The following is a 24,931-nucleotide window of genomic DNA, read 5'->3' on the forward strand; positions in this document are numbered from 1 at the left end:
TCAAGGCAAAGGTGTATAATGCATTATGCGGGGATCTATGCAACGACCAAATTATTATACGAAGGCAATTTCATGAAAGAAAAATGTTTACGCGTCATGCAAGGAGGTTATAATATGAATCTAAGATGTAACCAACAGTTTATGTTTTATGAGGACCGTAGTATAGATTTTAGTGTCTGTTTGTTCAGAGAATTCGCGTGATATCTGAGCTCAGTACTCTTGGAGATTTCCATTTCACCACCCGGTACTTTTGGGGATTCCCACTTTACCACCCACTGGACGGAAAAACGTCGCTTTCCAACGCTTCAACCGTCATCGAAAACTAAACTTTCGGTGCAGGCGTGACAAAAAATATATTAAGTATAACAATAATAATATTATAGTAAATTATAAAATAAAAATGTAATAATAATACATTGTACATAATTATTATTTGACATGACGCGTACCTTTTCGCTGGTGTGCACGTTTTGCGATTCCTGTTCTTCGGAGTTGGGCTGTTCGTCGTCGGCCCGTTCGTCGTCCTGCCGCACAAGTTGCTTATGTCGCCGTGACGGCGGTGGTCGCCTGTCGCCGTCATCCTCCTCGATTTCCTCCTCGACCGGCGCCGGTGGTGCAGGGGTGGTGGCCTTTGCTGGTTTCTTCTTCCTCTTCTTTTTGGCCTTTTTTGCCTTAACAGCCGGCCGGGTGGCCGTCTCCTCTTCCTCGCCGTCTTCGATATCGTCGACGACGACCGTGGCACCGCTAACGTCACCGTCGTCCGGCCGCCGGCGCCGCACCGATTCCTGGTCGCGGTGTCGATCATCCCTCTCGCGCTGCTTGAGCAGTTTGTTGAACCGGGTCACCAGATCGTACTCGGCGGGTGCCAACAGGTGTCGCTGCGCGGTCGGCGGTGCCGGCAGGTTGTACAGGAAAGGCACTTGGGTGTACCGGGTGGCCGGTTGCGCTGCTCCGTAAGGAGCGTATCGGTGTTGCATGTGTGCGTGGTGGACGGGATGTGGCTGCAGCAGCCTCTGATGGTGGCGGTGCAGGTGTTGGTGTGGTGGCGGCGGGTAGACCTGGTGAACGGTGGTAGCTGGTGTCTGTTTGACCTGGTGGTGGCGGTAATGGTGGTTAGGCGGTTGCTGGAGGGCCGCGTACTGCTGGTGACCGGACGTCGAGACCAGCGGCGACGGCGGCGGCGTCTTACCAGTGGCGTGCTGGAGCGCGAACTGGAGCGCAGGAAGGTTGTTCAACAGCATTCGGTCGTCAGCCTCAGCCGCCAGGTATGGAAGCTGGTACGCCACCGCGGCCGCCGCCGGTTCCGAGTACTTGACGATCCTGGCCACGGGCTGGGCCCTGTGCGGTTTGGGCGGCGCGTACCGGGCCGTGGACGGGTCGTCGTAGGCGGCCGGCTGCAGCTGCAACGGGTTCATCAGTATCGGTCCGACGTCGGCGTGCACCACAGATGCCGTCTGTTCCCACGGCGGACGGTCGCCGCCCCGTTGATGGTACGGCGCCGCCGCCACGGTCGCGGGTTGCTGCAGCGCGTGGCGTTGGTGGTGGTGGAGGTTCTGCTGCTGTTGCTGAATTTGCAGTTGGCGGGCGAAGGCGTCGGCGGCGGTGCCGTGCACAACGGGCGGCGCGTAGTACTGTACGCCGTAATAGTTGTTGGCCCTGGATGACATACTTTTGCTGCTGTCCGCGTACCGGCGGCCAGTCGACGCTAAGGTGGCCAGCGCCGCAGTGGTCGTAGTGTTTGCCGTAGTCGTTTCGTCGTCGTCCGCTTCGGCCGTCTGCACCGTCATGTCTGTGTCGTTCCGCGGCGGTCTAGAGTACACGATTTTTGGTTCGGCGCCGCTTGCGCACATCAACAACACCTGCGCATACTTTACACGAAGGGCGTCCATAAGATAAAAATATTACAAACACAGTAGGACCTCGCAAGTCCGACTTATATGGTACCACATAGGGGTTGTCGATTTAAGAGGGTTTGTCAGAAAACTGAAGGTTTGACCGAAAACAAAAACGACGTATGATTAATGTAAAACTGCATGTATACTCCTATTTAGCCTATAATTATATTATAAACGTAACGGTAAAAGCTAAAAATGTATAGTATTATAAAAATGAATGTTTGTTTTATTGAATGAAATCATAAATTAATTTTTTGTTTTTTACTTTGTAAATAATTTTTCACCACCTCAACCGGCAGCCGTTTCAATACCATTTTAAATCTTTACGAAATTTTCATCGGCCCATTTGGGACTAGGAATAAACACGCATGCACTTTTTGTCTCAACTTTTACATTTTTATAAATAGTTATAATGTATTGTCTTTATGGCTTTATCTATTATCGTTTCTATGTATAGTAAGATCTTCTTATAACGGAATCGCTAGCTATCAAATGAGTTTTCTGCTGAAGGGGAGTTTACGTTATAAGGAGACTAAAATATATGGGATATAACCTATACAGGACTGTTGTTATTTTCTGCTATACGGAGATTTCCGTCTAGTAAGAGGTCCGTTATTAAGAGTTTTTACTGTATACCTATTTAAAACTTAATATGTATACTCTGTCCAGCGAGAGAACGCACCGGTTCTGCGCATGCAGACTGAGGGCCGAACGATTGCCATGGTCTCGTTTCCCCCTTTGTAGGTGTTCCGAAGACGGTCGTCGTCGAGACGTGCCGATGGTCGTCAGAGTGCGCCGTCGGTTGTTGGGTGGATAATCGTATGCGCGAAACTAGACCGGCATTGGCCGTAGGGCGTTCTCTCGCTGGACAGAGTACACCTATGTTTGTACGGGGCTTATAGATTTGGAAACTCCTGATCCAATTATTGGCACCAATTTATGCGCACATTTTCCTTGGGACTAGGAAAGTGTACTTTGCTTCGTTTTCTAAACTTATATAGGTGTCTACAGGGTGATTCACGCTTGCATTTCATTCTGGCTCACAAAAATCGAATAATTTGTTTGGTTATATATAGAGTGGCAATTGCAGGTTACAGAAAACAAATTGAAAAAAAAATGTATAGATTAGCCGAACCGCCGGGCAATGGTATAGGATTTGAAATAATAACAATTAATACTTAATAAATTGTATTTGTTATTCAAATGTAGCTTATAGGCTCAACAACTACACGACGCATGCTGACAAAAGTTTCAGAGTTTGTTCTTACATATAATATCAAGAAAGTTTAGAAAGTAGTTTGAAACTGCACTTCCGAAATATTCTATGTGATACAAGCGGATTGCTCATCCCGGGCGAATTAGTTCATGAAGCAAGATACAGCAACGCTGTCGATTTTCCCGTGAACCGAGGTACACTAAAACCAAGATAGGTCGATATACGTAACACCGCATTTTATGTGTGGTCATTTTGTCTCGGGCGAAGTCGGCTGATACAGCTAGTGGGTATTCAAATATAATAGTTACCCTCATTATCTTTTTAAATATATTCAATATGTTCTATAAATAGAACAATAATGGCATGCTGTATTGCTGTTGACCTGGAGTTGTACTCGAACACACTGATCGTCAATGGTCAATCGTCATAATACTATACTCATATCGCATGAACTATTCAAACTGTTTGATTCAAAATTAGTCTCAAATTTCTTAAAGTTTATGGTATATCAATGGTTTGCGAACCAATTCACCCATCACTAGGGAATGATGATACGTCTTACATACAGGTAATACATATTATTTATTACACTTGAAATATTACTTCTAGGCTGAAAAAACCCAGACTCGATCGGCCTAGGGGCTAAAATGCAAACGGACAATACATAACACATAATATAATAATACGCTTACTCCCTCTCGTGGCTAAGAAAATGCAATGACACGGTTTTTGAATCCAACGATTTTCTTTGGACAGAAACGTGACCATTGCACTATAAATTGATATAACATCATATTAATATTATTAATATCTAATATTTCAACACTAGTCTGCATGAATATAATTGTATGCGATGAAGGTACCTATATAATATGATTTATATAATATAATAATGCCACTGCCGTGTGGGACCACTGCTGCGGGAATCCGACTGGACTGTGGGCAAACGGCGGACTGCACTATTGAATGGATTTCGCTGGAAATTTGAGTGGGACGATGAATTCTATATATAATATTATAACATAACCATGATATGTATTATCTACATTATACATTTCTACCTACTAATTTATTATCACCGATGTGAACGTCTAAAACATGATTGGAGGGTGAGTGGAAGAGGGCAGTGCCAGAACAACAACAATTTAATATTATGATCTATATGTGGGCCATAATATTATATAATATATATTATTATTATTATCATATCTGTTTGTCTTACTACATAATTTAGTCGAATATAATTCAATGCACAAATTTGAAAAACCGACCGAAATTTCAGCTGTCGACAGTCAAACGTTAAATAATTAAATAGGCAGAAGTCAACGTGAAAATCAAAACCACAGATTTAACACAAATTCGATCGAAGAATAAAATAATATGTATAATTATGATAAGATGTATTACGAGACGTTACATTATACGGTTATTGCAATGGACGCAAATAGAAAATATACACATTTTCTGGGCATTAGATAATATATTATTAGGTATTATCATGGCTTAAACATACAAGGTTATTGCAATAGGTTAACACCCAGTACATAATTTTATCACGTGAAGAAATTAAAACGGCAGCGTAAGGGGACGACGTCCTATACTGGTTACACTATGACAGATACTAAGAAATGGACTGTACCCTTATACGCTGCCATTTTAATTTTGTTTGATAGCAATACAGGCTATATTATGTGCAATAACCTCCCCAGACAGCAAATGTTTGACTACAAATATTATTATAACATTATAATATTATCATTTCAAAATGCCGTCTGAGTTGTATATTTAAACCATGGTGGGTATTATATACAAATCCAACAACAATTTGTATTATTGGACCAAATTATACTGAACCGGGTTGCACGTTATTGAAATGTACAACGACAAGGCGTTCCAAAAAAATATTATTATTATGGTTACCTTACGGCAGTTACGCTCATACAATACCGAGTCGTCCAAGGTTAGGTTAGGTAATGTAGGTATCGTATACTATAGGTACGTATTATTTTATGTTATTAATTACTGTGCAATCCGAAATACGCCTATTACGGTTTGATGTGGATGAAAAAAGTTTTATTAAAATTTAAAATACGAATAATGGGTACATCTGAAACCCGACGACGACGATGACGACGGTCCGATAATGACGTATAACTCATAAAAAAAAATGACAATATTATAGAAAAATCGTCCAACTTCCGAGTCCAAAATGTCGTATACTATGCATGACAGCACGTCATAAAATATTGGGCGGTAGTATATAATAATTGATTCTTAAAACATTATGGTCGCGGTGTATGCGCTAAAGTGAGTTTTGATGAGTTGGATGCATATTTTGAAAACACACACGCGATGCAATTTTTAACTGCGTACATCGTTAACGAATGACGATAAAACAATATTATGTATATTATATGCCTACTATATAGGTGTACCTATTATAATATTATTATACAACGCATTTCGGTGAAATAATATTCAATATGCGTATTATAAACAATTTCAATGCAAACATGTGCGCTATGTTAAACAATTTTCATGTCAAACGAATAATTTACAAATAAATACCATTTGTATAATATAAAATATTTGACTTTGACCTGTCTAGCTTGATCGACCGGATGATAAGTTCCGGTCACGGATCTGCAGGGTTTGAACTCTACGGGTACATATATTGTAAATACGTCTATTGGTGGCCGCCTACGTTAATCTTTTCAGGTTATCCCATACATATTTTACAATGTCCCCTCCCCCCTAACCCGTATTCAACGACGATTAAAGTTTAATTGATATTCTCATCGTCCGACATTTTTAACCGTAGGTATAAATGTTAAAATAAAATGTACAATAAAATCATTTCTAAAAGATAGGGAAAAAATTATAATATTTTTACAAACGGTATACCTACCTACGACATTTTATACTGCATGAACTGAACTATATATCAAGAAAACGGAAAAATGAATATAATTATTTATTTCATTGGAGCATTATTGTTGTGTTCTATCAATACATATATTGTACATAGGTACTCGAGTTTGGTAAATGTAAGTACACGAGGAGGTACTTTCCATAAATAATTTTTTTTTTACTTGTGCTGTTCTTATGCATATCTATGTATAACAATGCCATAAAAATGTTTAATCGTAACGAGTTATAATTTATAACAGTTAAATCACGGCCCATTCTAGTAAAAGTCCAATGGACTGCGTTTGCACGAAAGAGACAACTAACAAGTGGCAAAATAATATAATATGTAATCCTCGGCTGCATAACCACAGGGCCACCTCAAGGGGGTCCTGGTACTTGGCCCTGCGCTTTCAAAGTATTCGTATTGTATATAATATGGACATATTAGGTGTGACGCACTACTAATAAAGTAATAAACATCGAATAACGATTGGTATGAAAACGAATAACTTGTCACAGTTATAACCTATAGGTAATCCAGTGAGTGTAACAAATTCAAGAAATCAGGGAGACTTATTAACTAAAATATTTTATATAAACCATTAACAAGAGACCGTAGTATAAGCCGGACTGTGTGCCAATATCCATTTTATGTATTTTCTTAAGTGTTTAGGTAGAGAACTCTTAAATATAAAAATTATCTCGCACCAGGCCCCGCAAATCCTTGATCCTAACCTAACCATTTACCTACTTATTTATAACCATACGGTCTAAGATCTGAACGCTTATAATGTTAGGTATTGGAGCACCGATGGGTACACCAGCCCCGTTATTGAATTTTTATCGAGGTACACCAAAGGAATAATAGTGGGACGGGTTTTTGAGATTTATGTAAAAATAACGGATGTATATAAAAAAACAATTTTTTGAAACATTTTTTCTTTTGGAAATTACTTTATGATGGGGTAAGAGATGGTTTTCTTTGTACATGGTATACACCAGATATTCAGTTCATTTTTTTTTTGAGGGGCCTAATGTGTGTCAAAAAACCTGTTGCCAAATCCTTTATATCCGGTCTATCCCTTTTATACACTTCCCAGTATACGAGTACACACGACAATTTTTGTATAATAATCCTTGTCACGGAATTTATTATAATAATATAGTATAATAGATAACGCAATTATGGTTGTTTCTATAGATTCTCCTAAACCCTAGTCTCACATACTCTATATTAATAATAAACGGTAAATAATTATAATATTATCATATTGGCAAACAGTCGTGAATAAGTACTGCCAGAGCAGTATAATTATTATAAACTGTTGAGTGGTGATTCCATGCAGGGCACCCTTTTGAATAATACTGCCATAATAATTGCAGTACCTACTTGAAAACCCAACTAAAAGTGGACGCTACTGCTATAGCAGTGGTATTTTTGATGGTACCATATGAAAGTCTCATGCTGCACAAAGTGACATTGGGCATTGTCAAAATAAAGCAGTTAATAATATTATATCTGATATAATTTTCTTCATATTATAATTATAATATTATATACATTGTTATATTCATTTTAAAATTTCGTATATTCATATTATGTCATTATTTATATTCATGATTATAGGTTGTAATATCACTCATATCAGGCTGTCGTATCAAATATTATTGATAATGACAAACGCGTTTAAATCGATGGCAGAACAGTATAATATCAACGAATAGATTAAAATTAAAAACTACTGCTATAGCTGCAGTACTAGAACGTTGATTAAAGTTTAGGCATGATATTTATGATTATTAATAACTCTCACCGTTTAACAACACAATATTGTGTTATTGTAGGTGAATGTAAAATAAACGTGTACAAATAATATAAGCGTAAATAAATATTTTAATAAATATAAATGTTAACCTATAGGTACATCAATTTATTACAGATTATCTTTAAATCCAGACAGAAATCGCTATTACGCGTCTTGAATAGCCAATAGGAACAACATTTCAATTTTGGAAATGTAAGAATATAAATTTTGGTTTCAAAAACAAACCGTTTAACATGACACACGCGAAAATTGCGTTGTTTCACGGACGAATTATCAATACTAATGCGTAAGCTGTTTGACGGCAGGCCGAGAGAATTACGTTTTGTTCTCTTTACACAGAAATTCTTGACGGCAAATTACTCGGGACTCGGAGAAATTTTGCGGACGAGCAAAACATACAAAAAAAAAAAAAAAACAATGTCATCAATTTTATCGGCGCTAAGCAAATGTAGATTAATTTATACAGAATAGGTAATAGAGCAGAAATCGGAAGGGAAATGAGTAAAAAATATTGTCAGTGAAAGTCATCACGACCACCATCGTCCTTCAATATTTCTTCTATAATCTATATAATAATAATAATATAATAGATTTCAGTGTCACACTTGAACGAATATGCACACAAAAGACGATACCGCCTACTACAAACATCGCGCGAATAATAAACACTTAAATATTAGTTATTATATTTTTATGTTATTTGTATATTGTATTCCGTGCCACGAGAGAAGGGGCCCGTTTTGCGCATGCAGACTGTAGGCATTTCCCAATTTTGTGCCATTTAGTGTATGTCAAATACGTGGCGATGCGCGGAATCGAACGTGTTTTGGTCGGGACACGGGTTCCTTCACTCGTGGCGTAGAGTGTAGTACTGAAATAATAATAACGTTTCATTATTATACCTACGTTTTGGTAAAATTCTTTTAAACAAGTGGATTCCAAAAAAATAAACACTTTTTGTGATAAAGAGCAGTGTTTACCTTTAAAAAAAACATCTTGTGTACATGCAATACGTATATATAAATATTTATACTGTACTATTACAGAATATAGGCACATGCATATTGTTATTATCGGTGAGAAAACGAAAAGTTACAATTCATCACACCTTAATATGAACAGTTCAGTTTCAAGTTGAATATTTAATAATACTATTAGATTCCAGGATCGGATCTAGGACTTAAATATTCCTAGCTACCTACTTTATCGCCACTAAATATAAAATCTATGTACCTATATCTAAATATGGTGCGTAACGCGTTATTATTATAATCTTTTTTTTGGCAAATCTACAGAGACTTAAGATAGGAAAAGTTAGAAACGAGAACACAAAATATGTAACCCATAGATCCATGCCAACTATTTTTATTATTATTTTTTCGTTATTTTTTTGTATTACTCGCCTTTGATTATAGCACCTATACCAATAACTAATAAGCACCTGCAGTATACTGTCACATATATTAGAGTAGGTTTAGACTATGTATTTACGTGCTACCTATAGAATGTTGTATAGATTTTAGATGTATATTTAATATTTATACATTAATTTTGTTGTTGTTTGAGTAATCGCATTTGGTTGAAGAGTTTAGTACGCACGCACTACGCACGTAACCATAATCCGCAATGTGTGAATGTGAACAATACATTTTACCAGTTTAAAGTTTACAATAATAATTGACATACCTACCATACATACACGACAATTTGTGTTTTAAAATAAATGGTGGACAAACCTATAATAGAACCATATGGTATCTAAATTGGTCATTAATCATTATTCATTATACACACATACTTATTATAATTATAATTTCGTGCTAGACTAGCTCTAAATTAGGAATTTAGGGTCTCTAATTACCTATATAGTGAATTTCGTTTTGCTCTCACAGTGTGGCGCTCAAGCGCGTATTATTGTATTATACACATATATAGGCCCTAGTCGATCCTATAAAAAGACGTCAGTCTTGCAACGACGAATGGGATAATATTTCTGTACAATATACGCGTTGGTCAGGGTCTAGACACAGTAGCGGCTCGTGATGTTAAAAGTAGTTGACGCACGAAACATAATATTAACAAGGCGTATAACATGTTTATGCAGTTTTAAATTTGTATTTTTTGATATCTTAGAGCCATATGTTTAGGCTAGGCATAATAATATATTTCAGTTTATAGCCTATAGGAAAACGATCAGATGTATTCGCTGCACTTAATGTGCACAATAATATTGTTCTACCATTTACACGGAAACGCGGGCACGTCGTCGACCAATCGCGCATAAACCGAATTTAATTGTAACTCCAGACCGGAACTCGTCCTATTTTTTGTTTTTTTTGTTTTTATGTAATATGCTTATACACACACACACACACACACACACACACACACACACACTCACGTGTGTATAAAATATAAAATACAATAATATTATAGTCTGGTGTTTTTGTTTGTGTAACGACGTTTTAGCCATGGTCCGAGCGATTTTATTAGTGTTATTCGAACGCTTTATAAAAATATATACCTATAAGAATATTAGATAATATTCATAACTATGTACATAATATAGTGTGAGTGTGTGGTAACATGGTAATTGTTTCATCTAAGCAAAATCTTATAAGGAAATACAATTTATTTTAAAATAATTTTCTTAAGCCTAAGCCAAAACCATATTGTTCTATGTATCAATTGAGTTATAATGTATATTATGCATTGATACGTTTTAATTTTATTGCGCATTTTATTGATTAGTATGTACCCATTTAATTCCCACCAATCGCTTGATATTGATACACGTTATCTGTTATTTATTTTGCACATTGTAAGTACCTGCAATTCATATTATTAATGTCATTACACACACGAAAAAAGCACATTTTATGGGATATTCATCTAAAAAAAAATACAATATTATGCTCCTATTTCAATCTCATAAAATCAGTGATGTTGTCTTTGACGAAAAACATGTACAAATGTATTAAAAATGCTAGGTGTGGATTTATTTCGAAGTAAGACTAATAAAAATGATTTAGCTAACACGAAGGACCTATTGTCCTTGGTACAAAGTTAAATAGTTCTAAATCTATTATTAGAATTATGAATTAAATACATTTTCAGAAAAATTAGTTAATACAATATAAGTAGTTTACAGTAAAAATGGAGTTCTTATTTGAAAAACAGAAGTTTGCATCTTCACAGGACACTGGAGTACTGGGCACTCCTTAAGTACTACGATAAATCTCAAAAATTTAAAATAGGTCATATTTAAAAAATTCCAAAAGTTATATTTTGAGTAACTGTGTTATTGAAGAAAAAAAGGTGGATGGTGATCACTCTGTATATGCCGTAGATATAGGTTTAGCAGGTGTATTGAAAAGGTTCGGTGCACACACGCATGATATAAGGATGCCGAGTTGTCGCGACAATATTTTATTTTTTAGGATATTTTCCAGTGACCACTATACCTAATACACATTGAAAAAAAAATTAATTCCTTAAAATAATGACCAAACACATGCTCGCGCGCGTAACTAATTTGTTTTCGTTGTTTTTACACCGTAGTAGGTACCGTACATAATATTATAAGAATATCGCGTTATTGTGTTATAACGTTATGTTGTACTTATATATTATTACCTATATATACAATATGCGTATACATACGTCGTACATAATACGTGTATAATATTATTATGTTACACACAGATTCGGTTCGATCGCCTGTTGGGTAATCGATTTTTGTTCACGATAAATTAAAATATAAATCAGCGAGCATTCACATAAAACAAAATAATAGCTCAGAAACTATGTTATAATTCAAGGCTGGGCATCAACGAGTTAAAAAGGTTATATTATTGTAACTGTTAAGCTTAACTAGGTTACAAGGTTACTTTTGGATTTCCGTTAATTTAACTGATAACTTAACTAAATTGTTTTATAATCAACGTGAAATCAACAAAATCAATTTTCGTATTTAAAAGTTAAGTTAATTAATTTTGTTTTTAGATTGGTTGAATTTAATAACATTGCAAAAAATATTTCAGACAACGTTTGGTGTGAATTGTTTTTATTTTAGTGACAAAAACTGCAGTGAGGTAGCCGGTAGGTAATGTATAAACAATATACACTGCAGGTTTGAGCTGGCAAAAAGTAACAAATTAGGGTAGGGTTAAAAAAAATAAAATTTGTGTACTACTTAACTAAGTGTACTGAAAATTAAATAAACTTTTCTTTGCCCTTTATTGAATTAACTTATAACTGAGTTAAAAAAAAAAATCGTTAACTTTCCCAGCTTTATATTATAATATATAGGTATATTCCGCGTTTTCAAAACGAATTCATCTGATTATCAATTCTCATAATAAAATTATAAGCGCAAAATATATATGTTACGGACTATGGTTAAATCCGTTATAAAATGCCGTAAACGCAATTTTAAAAGCTTTTGAAAATACTACGGTCATTTTATAAGCATTAACGTAAATACTTGTAAATTCAAAAAACTCGATGTATTTGAACGTAGGTGGGAATACGAATATAAATCTGAGTATACCTATGTGTATAAAAACGGGGTGGCGATATTATTGTTACGACGTACGAGCATTTTTTTTTTTCACTAAACACGTCATGTGCGTCGAAACTGCGGATTGGAGAACGATTTGTTATTAATGGTCGGTTTACGCAGTTGGACGAGTGTTTAAAAATATTTATTATATATTACACAATATACAGTGTACGCATACGTGAACCAACGGCGGTATAGGTAAATACCGGTTGGTGGTATATACCGGTGGGTGGTATATACCGGCGGGCGACAGCGTATATAGTATATGGCGGAGCTTAACGTTTCCGAGAACGGCCGCCGCGAGTCGAGAGGAAAGGAAATAGACCATTTCACGAGTCAAACGAGTATTTTTTCTCCATCAATATTAAATTGTTTTAAATTGCGTTTGAATAAACGATAACCCGGCGCGGCGGCCAGCGAGTTGCAAAAAAAAAATAAATATATATTATACAATTACTCCGAGTGCTTACGCGCACGCGATGTTCAGATACATATATAGGTACTTATGGCTACATCACATTATACGAAGCGATGTAAAACAATACTGTTAATATAATATTATTGTTACGTTTTGATTTTGCATCATATCACGATGGTGGTGGTAATATCTTTACGCATGATATGCAGACATATTATTGCATATACACATAACTGCCTGGTGGGCACACGCTCGGGCTTAACGGAATTATATGCGATTGTTGAACGGCTCGTCGAGAGTGATGGCGGGCGCGCGGGCGTACGGATAAAACAATTTTCAATCATTATTGAAACCGAGTTGATCGCCATATGGAAAAAGTCTTTCGTTCTGACGACTAGTCGTTATCATTTAGTTATTACACTAAATCGGCAATATCAGTTTGCATAGATTGTTTTAGGCAGGTACTCACCCAGTGCCCGCGCCTAACTTACACCTACGCTTCCTAGGCGTCCGATGGAGGGTGTCATGTGTCCGTGTTGGCTGTTTTGTGATATTTACGATGGTCGTTATGACTTTATGGGCGCGTGTTAACTATTACAATTCAAAAATGCTTGTAAATTGTATGAAAACTTAAATCTCGTAAAAAAGCCAACGCAGAGACTCAGCTTATGTTCTTAGCTTGAATAATATTGATAATTGGTGAATTCGCACTATAATATTAAAATTAACAACATAGGGTTAGTTCTGCCGAGCATAAATTTGCTATGCTGCGCGTGAGACGGAGAGAGAAAACAAACGGTGCGCTGACATCCTCTTAAGCACGCGCGGAATACGCGATTGTCGTAATACGACGTGCGATGACTATCCTATTATAATATATTCTCTTCCGAGAATTCATAACAAAAATAGTGTAAAATTTAATTGTTTCTAACCATTTTTCCGGCAAGCGTATTCTGACCTAACCTATACAGCGCTCTATTATTATAGGTAAAGTCGGAACAAGGGGGGGGGGGAGGTGACAGGGAGGCCAACGAGTTGAGATTTTTTTTCAGGGGCCTCTCATATTTCACAATGCATCAATAGTATTGTAATATTATTACTTCCTAAATATTGAGCGTAAAATTATATACGTATTATTCGTTTTTAGTCCTTAATAATATGAGTAAAAAATATTATATTTTAAGAAAAAATTCCGGTTCTAAACACAAAACATTTGATGCTTCTAGGTTTAGAGTTTAGACAATATGACACGACCGTGCTAAATTACCGGTTTCTACATTTGTTTTAATATACGACGCAATAAATGATTCCATACACAATTTATGTACAGAACATCGGAAATAAATAAATTGAAATCAACAATCGTAATTATGTACTGGTAATGGACAGATGGACGCACACGACGAGGGGATATATAAGGGGCTCTAAGCAAATGATATTTAGAAACCTAAAATGTTTAGATAAAGCTAAGAAATACATTTTTAATTAAATACAGTTATTATTAATGTTTTATGGAAATAAAAATTGAGTCTTGGACAATTTTTTTAAATTTTACACTGGAGACTCTAAAAAAATTCGCCCTAGGGTCTCAAAAATCTTAATCTGGGCGTGTCTACAGGCCCTTTTATGTTTAAAATACGTCCAATAACGATGCATAATAATTGTACAGGTATAATACAGTAATACCTGGTAATACAGCAGTGTTTGTGATGTCCATAAAACGACGAAACTGTGCGGCGGCCGACGTGACTATATTATATTTTTAAGACACGGCCTAATTTATCCAAAGCGGGTAATAATTTCACGGCGTTTTAACGCGCGCGCGTAATACCTTACGACGACCGATCATATGTATGTATATATACATGTGCACGCATTCTACATTACACGGTACGGTAGACAGTCAAACATTAACCGTTTAATACGAAAATAATGTGTCAAGGAAACGCATTTCCTCTAAAAAAAAAAAAAATCACTATTTATACATAATATAATCATTATAATAATTTTTTGCGACGAAATCGGCTACAAAATCCAATGACCACTCGCTGTCCGTATTATGTGTGCATCGGCCCAGCACAGCCATTATTCATATACCTAGGTACCTATGTATAATCGTCAAAACTTAAAAAAAAAAAACAAATGGTTTTTCGTACGAAAAAGTTATTGGTAGAACAATATTTTGCGGACAAATAATATGCAATAATAACGACGTATCAGTAAGTGCCAAATACTATATCATACTGTATAATACCATGGATGCACGTTGACAGGATTGTGTAAAACTATGCAATAGTATTGTATACACGAGTTCATAAAGGAACTGATCGTAAGTATTATAAACTATTACTATTATAACAATATAGTTTTCAAATTATCGGTGTCAAATTATTTTAGAAGGGTTCTCGCCACAAAGGGTGATTATAATATGTGAGTTGAATTCCGTTGCACGGATTTACCTACCTCCCTCCCATCCAATTGGTTTGTAACATAATAATATGTAATGCACGTACAGAATTCGGAATAATTGTTCACTAAACGGGCAAATAGTTGATCGTATAATCAATATAACATATTATCGAATTCGTCCCTTTCGATACAATATTATAATATGTATATCCGTGCAAGGACTGTCGATTTACACGAATAGCTCGCTATATTAACGCCGGGTTATGTTTAAGAGGCATATTATTATAATAATGCATATTTTACTCGGCAAATCAAAACATATTAGTATATTATGCACGTTTAAATTATAATATCATAATAATAAAGAGATTTGCAACTCCCCCCCCCCCCATACATACGAATAGACGATTAATGTTGATGTACACGTGACTTGTAACCGAAACTGAAAAGTATCCATATTGTAACTATTGTATAGTATCCACACTGGTTTTTGACTTTCGTATTAAGATCAAATCCTAACAATACTAGAATACACATAATACGACGTATATGTAGTGCGATTGTCGTGGTTTTTCGTTTGTTCGTCAACAGTCGTTAATTATCGTTGTTAAGCTAGTGTGGTTCGTGAAGGATGCAAGTTTCCGACCGCATATATCATAATATATACACATTACACATACATACAGTGTTGTTTTATTTTAGTTCCGAACATTAATAATAATACGTCATACTATTATTACATACGTATAGGTAATATATAATATGTGAATTCGTTGACGTTTCCGGAACCTCTATTCAGAAACAACGTACATATAAAAAGGGAAAAAGTCCCGACTATCTCGTCGGCTGTGAACAAGAGGGAGGAGTTCTCCCCCCCCCCCCCCCCGGTTGGAGCAAGTGAATAAAAATCGGCAAAAATACAACAAAAACGAATTTGTCACGGGAGTTTATCCGCAGCAGTCGGGTTCGAGTTTACACACCTATATAGAGTATATATATATATATACACTACACAATATTCCACTATGTTATAATGTATAACAATAATGGTCGGCGGCCTTCCGTGATGGGTACATCCGCGTCGAAGGGTTCATCAGACTCGGGTGCACTGTCAAGGTCGTGCCTAACGACAATCATCGATTCGTTCGGTGAAAATGTTATTTTTTATAATTGTTATATATAAACGAGTTTACATTTCGTGTATATATATATTCACATTGCCTACATTGCCTGGTTAAATCTACATGGTCGACTAGACGTGTATTTCGTTATAATATACGTACGGATATAACCTACATTGGTAAGCTGCAGTTTTAAGATGCGTGTATGTATATTATTATGTATACCTAGGTAGTTATTCACAACGTGCGTTTAACCGGGGAAGGCCAGCTAGATAGATTAGGTGAGATCTCCCATCGGCTGGATATTCACGACAGTTCACGGCACCATTGTCTCCTAACATTAACCTAATCCAACCCTTCCAACACTACAAGTGATGCCGTTTTCCAAAGTCACATAATACGGACACCGTGGACCTACACGAGGGCGCAAACCACTGCAAAGCGATGTTCCGCATAGTTCCAGCCGTTATCCTCATCCGGGTCCGTTTTCATTTGGATCTGTGGGTCGTCGTGGACTACCACCGGAAGATTTAATAACAATCATCAAAATAAAAAAAAAAACACAAAATTAAAAACAGCCGATGGAGGGCACAAGCAATGTTTACTATTTTCGTACGTTATTTATTCGTTCCGGGGCAGCGAACATCATACAGCGGCTACATAGCACAATATCGTAATATTAGTAATGTGTATTTGTAATTTAATACCTATAATACTATAGTTTATATTATTAAAATATACATAACTGCGTGTTTACACGCCAAGTACATAATCCATGGCTCGTGAATTAACAGCAGTGGTTGATGCACAATTATTGCACATATATAGGTACTATTATTAATAATATTAATATCATATCACTATAATATAACAATGTGATATTGAGCGTGCGTGCCTTGATGATTAACCTAGGCTACGAGGCAGGCAAGTAGAAGTGAATAAGTCATAGGTATTTGTGCCAATAGCGTTATGGTATAAATATAGTAAATACTAAAATACTTAAGTAAAATATAATATATCACGATATACATTAGAGACTAGAGTAGACTGAATTTTCAATTATTTGACATTGTCAGGTCAAACGGTCTTCAAATTGGTTTTATACTTGTAAAATTAAAAGGGTTACTAATTATAGCGTAATATTATACTAACATTTTTATGACGTACAAATAGTTGGTACCAATTTATTTACCCCGATCAATACCCTAACACCCACTCATATTGGTTTATTAACTATTTATGTAGTGATTTTTCCTTTTCCTAAGTATAAATTATTTCTTTGAATTAAACTATAAGACATATAAAAGACATATTATCTTGTAAAAAATTTGTAATGAGTTTGCTACTCAAACAAACATTATACATTTATTTTGATTTTAATGAAATTGGCAACGAGTTCAATTTTTTTTATATTTACCTAATGAATATTTAAGATAAAACTTAATGTTCATAATATGATTAGGATGATTTAATACATTAATGAATTGATTTGAAATCTAATAACTTTTATACAAGTCTAAGTACCTACCTAATACAAATCATAATTCACAAATTCACAAATCATATTAATATTATACTAGTAAAGCTCGAGAACCAAACGACAATTTAATTTTAGATTTTATGTCCACAGATTTTAGTTACAATAGTATTTAAATATTAGTTATTATAAAATCTGGAATCATAGTATAATAATGCATAAATCCATAATATTATGTTGAATTATATTCTACTGAAACAGTCAAGATGCAGACTTATTATAAAATAATCGCTATTATTAACAACTTATCATTTATAACTATCATCATCATAATCGTTAAAAACACTCAGTAGGTCAATATTAATAACATAGAAGCCAATAACAACAGTAAGCACTCATTATTTTTAAAAGCATTTAAGTTTTGGAAAATATTTTTGTTTGAATAATTAGAAGTCATTATAAAATAATTTTATAATTAATATTTTACATAATTTTTTAATATCGATCATATTCTTTGTAAAATATTCCAGGGATATAAAATTCAAAATCCACCTACGTCACGATGTGCCGTTCGAAAAAGTAAAAAAATTATGAAATTTATAACGATGAAAAATTGCAAAAATATATTTTTTAATTTTCAAAAATATCGTTTCGTGACGATGTCGAATAATTGTAAAATGGAAATGAAATATTTCCCAAAACGTTAATCGCGATACTCGCAGCCATTCGTGTTTTACAATAACTATGCTGTTGAATGAATCGCACTTCGTAGGTATTATATTGTGCACGGGGCCAAAACTACGATAATATTGTTGCAGTTATACTCGCTGTGTACTCACTATGATAATTAGCACCATGTTCGTGCGACCGACGGTTACATGTTGGGCGCGATCAATCCGTTTGTGCAGCGACGGTGTCTGGCGGGCGAGCTGCCTGACCGGGCGGGTTGGCTGTGCGGAGCGGACTGGCGGCGGCGGCCGATTTCTCAATACAACACCTGTCCGCGACGATCGATCTATCGATTGCCGATCCATAATGCCGACTACTCCGATCTACGGGCGGGCGCACTTTTACGCGATTATCGCGGCGGGGGCACCGACTCCGTTCCGTGTGTCGGATACGCGTGTCGGCGATATGTATATAAATATATTAGTTATGTGTAAATCATTGCAGGTATATGTACCTTATATTGGTACGTTTGAAGTGAACAAATGTAATATAAAAGTGTGAGTCCAATAGTAATAAATCATCGATCCGGTTGTATAATATACCTGCGTCTACGCGCATGCCGAATGAATGGGATCACCGTACAGTCTAGCTGCGTAGGACATATTACGGAAAGGTTTGGTCCGACTGCAGGCTACCGGAAGATTCCCATAAGTCACTAGGCCTACTAGTATTACACTATAGTTCTGACTACTCCGATCCATGTGCAGGCGCACTTTTACGCGATTATCGCGGCGGGGCACCGACTCCGTTCCGTGTATCGGATACGCGTGTCGGCGGTATGTATATATATATATAATTATATTAGTTATGTGTAAATCATTGCAGGTATATTATGTACCTTATATTGGTACGTTTGAAGTGAACAAATGTAATATAAAAGTGTGAGTCCAATAATAATAAATCATCGATCCGGTCGTATAATATACCTGCGTCTACGCGCATGCCGAACGAATGGGATCACCGTGCGGTAGCTGCGTAGGACTTATTACGGAACGGTTTGGTCCGACTGCTGGATACCGGAAGATTCCCATAAGTCACTAGACCTATTGGTTTTACACTATAGTTTCCGATCCATAATGCCGACTACTACGATCTATGGGCAGGCGCACTTTTACGCGATTATCGCGGCGGGGCACCGACTCCGTTCCGTGTATCGGATACGCGTGTCGGTGGTATGTACATATATTGGTTATGTGTAAATCATTGCAGGTATATGTACCTTATATTGGTACGTTTGAAGTGAACAAATGTAATATAAAAGTGTGAGTCCAATAATAATAAATCATCGATCCGGTTGTATAATATACCTGCGTCTACGCGCATGCCGAATGAATGGGATCACCGTGCGGTAGCTGCGTAGGACTTATTACGGAACGGTTTGGTCCGACTGCTGGATACCGGAAGATTCCCATAAGTCATTAGGCCTACTAGTATTACACTATAGTTCCGACTACTCCGATCCATGTGCGGGCGCACTTTTACGCGATTATCGCGGCGGGGCACCGACTCCGTTCCGTGTGTCGGATACGCGTGTCGGCGGTATGTATATATATATTGGTTATGTGTAAATCATTGCAGGTATATGTACCTTATATTGGTACGTTTGAAGTAAACAAATGTAATATAAAAGTGTGAGTCCAATAGTAATAAATCATCGATCCGGTTGTATAATATACCTGCGTCTACGCGCATGCCGAATGAATGGGATCACCGTGCGGTAGCTGCGTAGGACTTATTACGGAACGGTTTGGTCCGACTGCTGGATACCGGAAGATTCCCATAAGTCACTAGGCCTACTAGGTCTATTGGTATTACACTACAGTTCCTATATGACTGTCGGACCGGGAAGTCTGAAGTGGCGTATACCCGTGGGGAACAATAAGCGCATTTGCCCCGTGTTACCCGAGAAGTTTTTTTTTAGCTTTATTCGTATTTATTTCGCGTAGGTTTTGGATTTTCAATAGTTTTAAAATTAAGTATTTAATAATGTTTCTCAGACACTTACGCTACTGGACGTCTATAAGCTATAAACCATTAATTTGCATAAAATATTCAGTACCTATTATCATTTAAGGAATATTAATTTTCCATTGTATAAACTATAGTGTATTCAATTAATCACTTCAATACGCCTAACTAGGACAAATTTTAGATGTTTAAATCGCGCATAGCAATAATAATTATACCAGGTACATAAATATATTAAACACATAATATTATTTATTAAGAATATTTGAAGCTATTGTTATGAAATATAAAATGTATGAAAACCTTAGCTCCACAGCTCACTCGTCGCTTCCCGATTGCTTATAATATGGTGACTCGAAGGTTTTGACAATCAATGTGGCCTGCACACGTTTTTCGGCTCTTAATGTTTTTCCAGACCGCCCTCACGTGGGACCACGCTGAAGTTGGTTAACTATATATAATTATTCATAGTAAATATTACATTATGTTTAGAGTTAAGTACCAGCTATTTCATATTTTCAGCCGTCAATGGGTACGCTTAACTGTGATCTAATATAGGTACTATACACAATATTATAATATCTAGCAATAACTATAAAAGAATAATAACTGTCGACATAACTCGCTGGCTAAGTATTTTGTTGAATCGAGTTGCATTATCAACATAATATTATCATCTATAAAAACCATTATATTACGGAACGTTAATATTTCTTAACTTGCAGCCGAAATCGTGAAAAGCTTCATTGCTCTCCCAAGACTTGTATAGGCAATAGGTAAGTGGCCATATGGCGCATAACTCATAACTTAGAAACGAGCGGGTGCACTTCGGGTGTATATTATTTTATACAGGTTCATTCGCCAATTTTCGCGTTGCATTTTCATTCAACCTCCTCCCCCCCCATTATTCTTTATTTTTTTTATTTTTTATTTATTTTATTCGAATAAACGGCCGTAGGGGCTCAAGTACAGCAGATTAATACAATCTTAAGTTTAAATGAAAACAAAACGATTGATAATATTAAAGAGAAGAAAAAAAATACATATTATACGGTTAAATGAAATAATAATAATTAAGTTTATTTAAAATATAATGAACATTATTTGACAAAAAAACATGGGTTTGAAGGATATAAATCTTTAATACTAAACAAATCAAAGTTTATCATGGCATTACACTCTCTGAATAAACGATCAATGGGATTATTGTAACCATATAGGATGTACGATGAAATGGCACTTCAAACGTGGGACAAAAACGTGATTGATACCGAGGTATATGGAAGTTAAATGATTGTAATAATTCGGGGCAAGATATCGATCCATTTACTAATTTGGACAAAAAAACAAATATCAGCGTACCTACGTCTATTAGCTAGATGATCTAAATCAAGAGAGGCTTGTACTGAGGAGAAAGAGATACAACTCAGGTGGATTAATGTTAAACTGTACCTACTTTACGCTTATAAAGTTATAAGCAATGATACGTAAAAATCTTCTTTAGACTCGCTCAATCACTTCGGTTTGGCCTGTTTGAGAAGGATTCAAAGTATTCTAAAATAGGACCAAGTAAATAACGTTTTAAGACAAATTTCATTTTTAAAGTCATTGAACTTGTGTCATAAGACTATTTTTCCATAAAGATGGGAAAGTACCAACACTTAAAGATCGATTAAACAGTCTACGTAGAGGAATTGATAAGGAATATTTACAAGAGCGTAACAATATATATTAGGTATACCAGGTCCCGGGCATGGATTAAAGTCGAGACTCGAGAGAACCAAGATCTTCAAAAATTTCGCTAACGGTAATTTTAATACTTGGTTGATGACATATATCGGCATAATTTTTTTAATTATCTAGACTTTTACTTATATTTAAAATTTTTGTTGTATAAACAGAGCTAAAGAATTATTTAAATAGTTCAGCCACTCCAGACCCTCCAGTCGAGGATTTATCATTTAGTAATATAGTGTTTGGTTTATCATTATCAATCTTTAGGCTTTTGATATAATTCCAAAAAGATTTTGGATCATAAGTTAGACCAGTTTGGATTTTATGTAGGTATAGAACATAAATAACTTATTTAAAATTTTTTTTACATAGGGCACGTATGCGGGAAAATTCATTATAATATATATTACGATTTTTTATTAATAATCACAATTAAAATTCTAATTTTTAGAATATTTTAAATGATTAATTAAGACCATAATATATTATATTTTCAAACACTTAGATTTTTATACCATTTAAAGATGATTGATGGCTACATAAACTTCTATTTTTCCACCGAGAACTTTATTAGGTAGGCACGACTAGAAAATATTGCTCAGCAGATGATTTTTTTTTTTTTGAATATGTTGTTGTATATAAATTTATATTGATATTTTAACTGGTAGTTTCTGAGTTATAAAACTATGTACCTACTATAATTACAATTATATTCATAATAGTGATTTTACACAAAATATAAACTTGATGTAATATTTAGTGCTTGAGGCGTTTTTAAAATTACAAAATGTTAATTAATTAATATTAATTAGCATAATTTCTTAACCATCGCAGCCTCCATTTCTTTTGAAACAACTACATTGGATTATTTCCCTAACTTAATAAGGTTTAATAATCCAGACAATATTCGTTTAAATTTAGATTTATACATAGATCTGAATTTTTCTTTCATTCCCTTCACACAGTATTTGGGTATGGTAAAAAAAGGTTAGTTCTTGTGTATGAAAAAAATTAATTTTTACCACCACAGGACACTATTGGGATGAAAGTGGCATGAAAAAATATGTAGTTATTTGAAAATACGGTCTTTCAACTAAAACTAAAAATGTTAAAATTTGAATTCATTAAAAGCGTAAGAAAATATGCGAGCAAACAAACCCTTGATCACTCTTATAATATATAATTTGTAATATATAATTTTCAGTGTGTAGCTAGTTCGGAGTCAAAGATGAAGAGCGTTTTTCGGTTTTTTTTTTTTTTTTGATTGTGTGTTCGTGTTGGATAAAATTGGCCGCGTGTTCCAAGACTATACCGACTGTACAACAACGATAAAGGTTTTCACGCATAATAGTATTAGGTTTTACTGTTTTAGAGCATTTATAATCGCTATTCGCAAAACGCCCCTGCGGACAGGGGAGCGGTGGAAAAGGAAACTATAGCACGTATATGCGTTGCCATTCCGTCTGCAGATTTAATGCGATTCGATTACACACGCGGTGCGTCGTTTCGACGTTTTTATCGCACAACCATCAAATCCAGGCTCTCTTATTTTCGACCGCTTGTATATAGTACGTTAGCGTTGTAATAATAGAGTACATAATATAATACTGCTGCAATAGTAAACGAAAACAATATTATATTTTCAACGCAAATATGAAACAATAATAATAATATTATACCCGCACAATAATATTATATGACTACTACGTTTAGCGCCTGCAAGAACAATGTGCACAATAATAATATGTTCAATTATGACGAAAGCTCGTCTCGCGGTGCGCGGTGTACAATCAATTAATTATTATATTTTGCGCATATGTTTTTTGATGATAATAATTGTTGATCATTTGCAGACAGTTCAAAAGGTGAGCATTTCGTTGCATACTTTATAATGTGTTATAACACACACCTACTTAAACAAATACTACTTGATGGCAATGCGAGTATCGCGAATATTTATATAATTTCCATTGTGGACATCACTTACAACTGCTTCAACTAAACATTTTTAAAAATGTCCGATGATATTTTGAAACGATTTAGTACGAATGTTTTTTTGTATTTGTTGTATGTATCTGCAAAGCATAAAATAACACGCGTACAATTCAAAACATCAATCTATAGTCGGTGCTAAATTATTATTTTATTTGAAAATACCGTTTTCCGAGTAAAATATAAAAATGACAAAACTTAAATACGTTGATAAGAAATATATTTTCTTAGGATAATATTATTATCCGAGTAAGAATGAGAAGAAAGTTCAGATGAAAGTTTGATAAATTAAACTCACCATATTTAACAAATATCGCTGTCGAATCCACACAAACAACTTAAAGTTTGTCGGAGCTTCTACACTCACTCGTGTTATTTGTTCGAACCGAAGTTTTCAGCACATCCTGTGTTCTTCGCTGTCTACTGAAAAATACGAAGAAATAATAATCGAAGCTATATCGCACAAACGAAATTGTTTACAAAACGTGTCGTCAGAAAGCATATATCGCATGTAGGCACCTGCAGGTGTGTGCCGAAATATATTGTTTGCGTTCGTCATATAGGTACGATATTATTGTAATGATACTGAGATAATATTGCGTGAGAATTAAGAACGGCAAGTTCACCTCGATGCGGAACGATTTTATATCAAACATTTACGATGTAAAAAAT

At 35.5% G+C, this 24,931-nt stretch overlaps 1 protein-coding gene across 2 annotated transcripts in view; it reads right to left on the reverse strand.

The window, feature by feature from the left end:
* The window catches only part of LOC132938599 (uncharacterized), a 34,248-nt gene extending 9,518 nt beyond the window's left edge, over positions 1–24,730 (reverse strand). The window contains exons 1-2 of one of the 2 annotated variants that reach the window (XM_061005521.1): positions 24,558–24,730; positions 450–1,868 (exon numbers count right to left, since the gene is read on the reverse strand). In XM_061005521.1, coding sequence (XP_060861504.1) covers positions 450–1,868; positions 24,558–24,560 — 1,422 coding nt within the window. In that variant the 5' untranslated portion in view covers positions 24,561–24,730. Of the gene's footprint in view, positions 1–449; positions 1,869–18,675; positions 18,886–24,557 lie in introns of those variants that run through there. The other variant, XM_061005520.1, reaches the window with a different exon arrangement.
* Positions 24,731–24,931: the final 201 nt, after the last annotated feature.

This window comes from Metopolophium dirhodum, chromosome 2 (assembly GCF_019925205.1).
Source record: "Metopolophium dirhodum isolate CAU chromosome 2, ASM1992520v1, whole genome shotgun sequence".
Classification (NCBI taxonomy): domain Eukaryota; kingdom Metazoa; phylum Arthropoda; class Insecta; order Hemiptera; family Aphididae; genus Metopolophium; species Metopolophium dirhodum.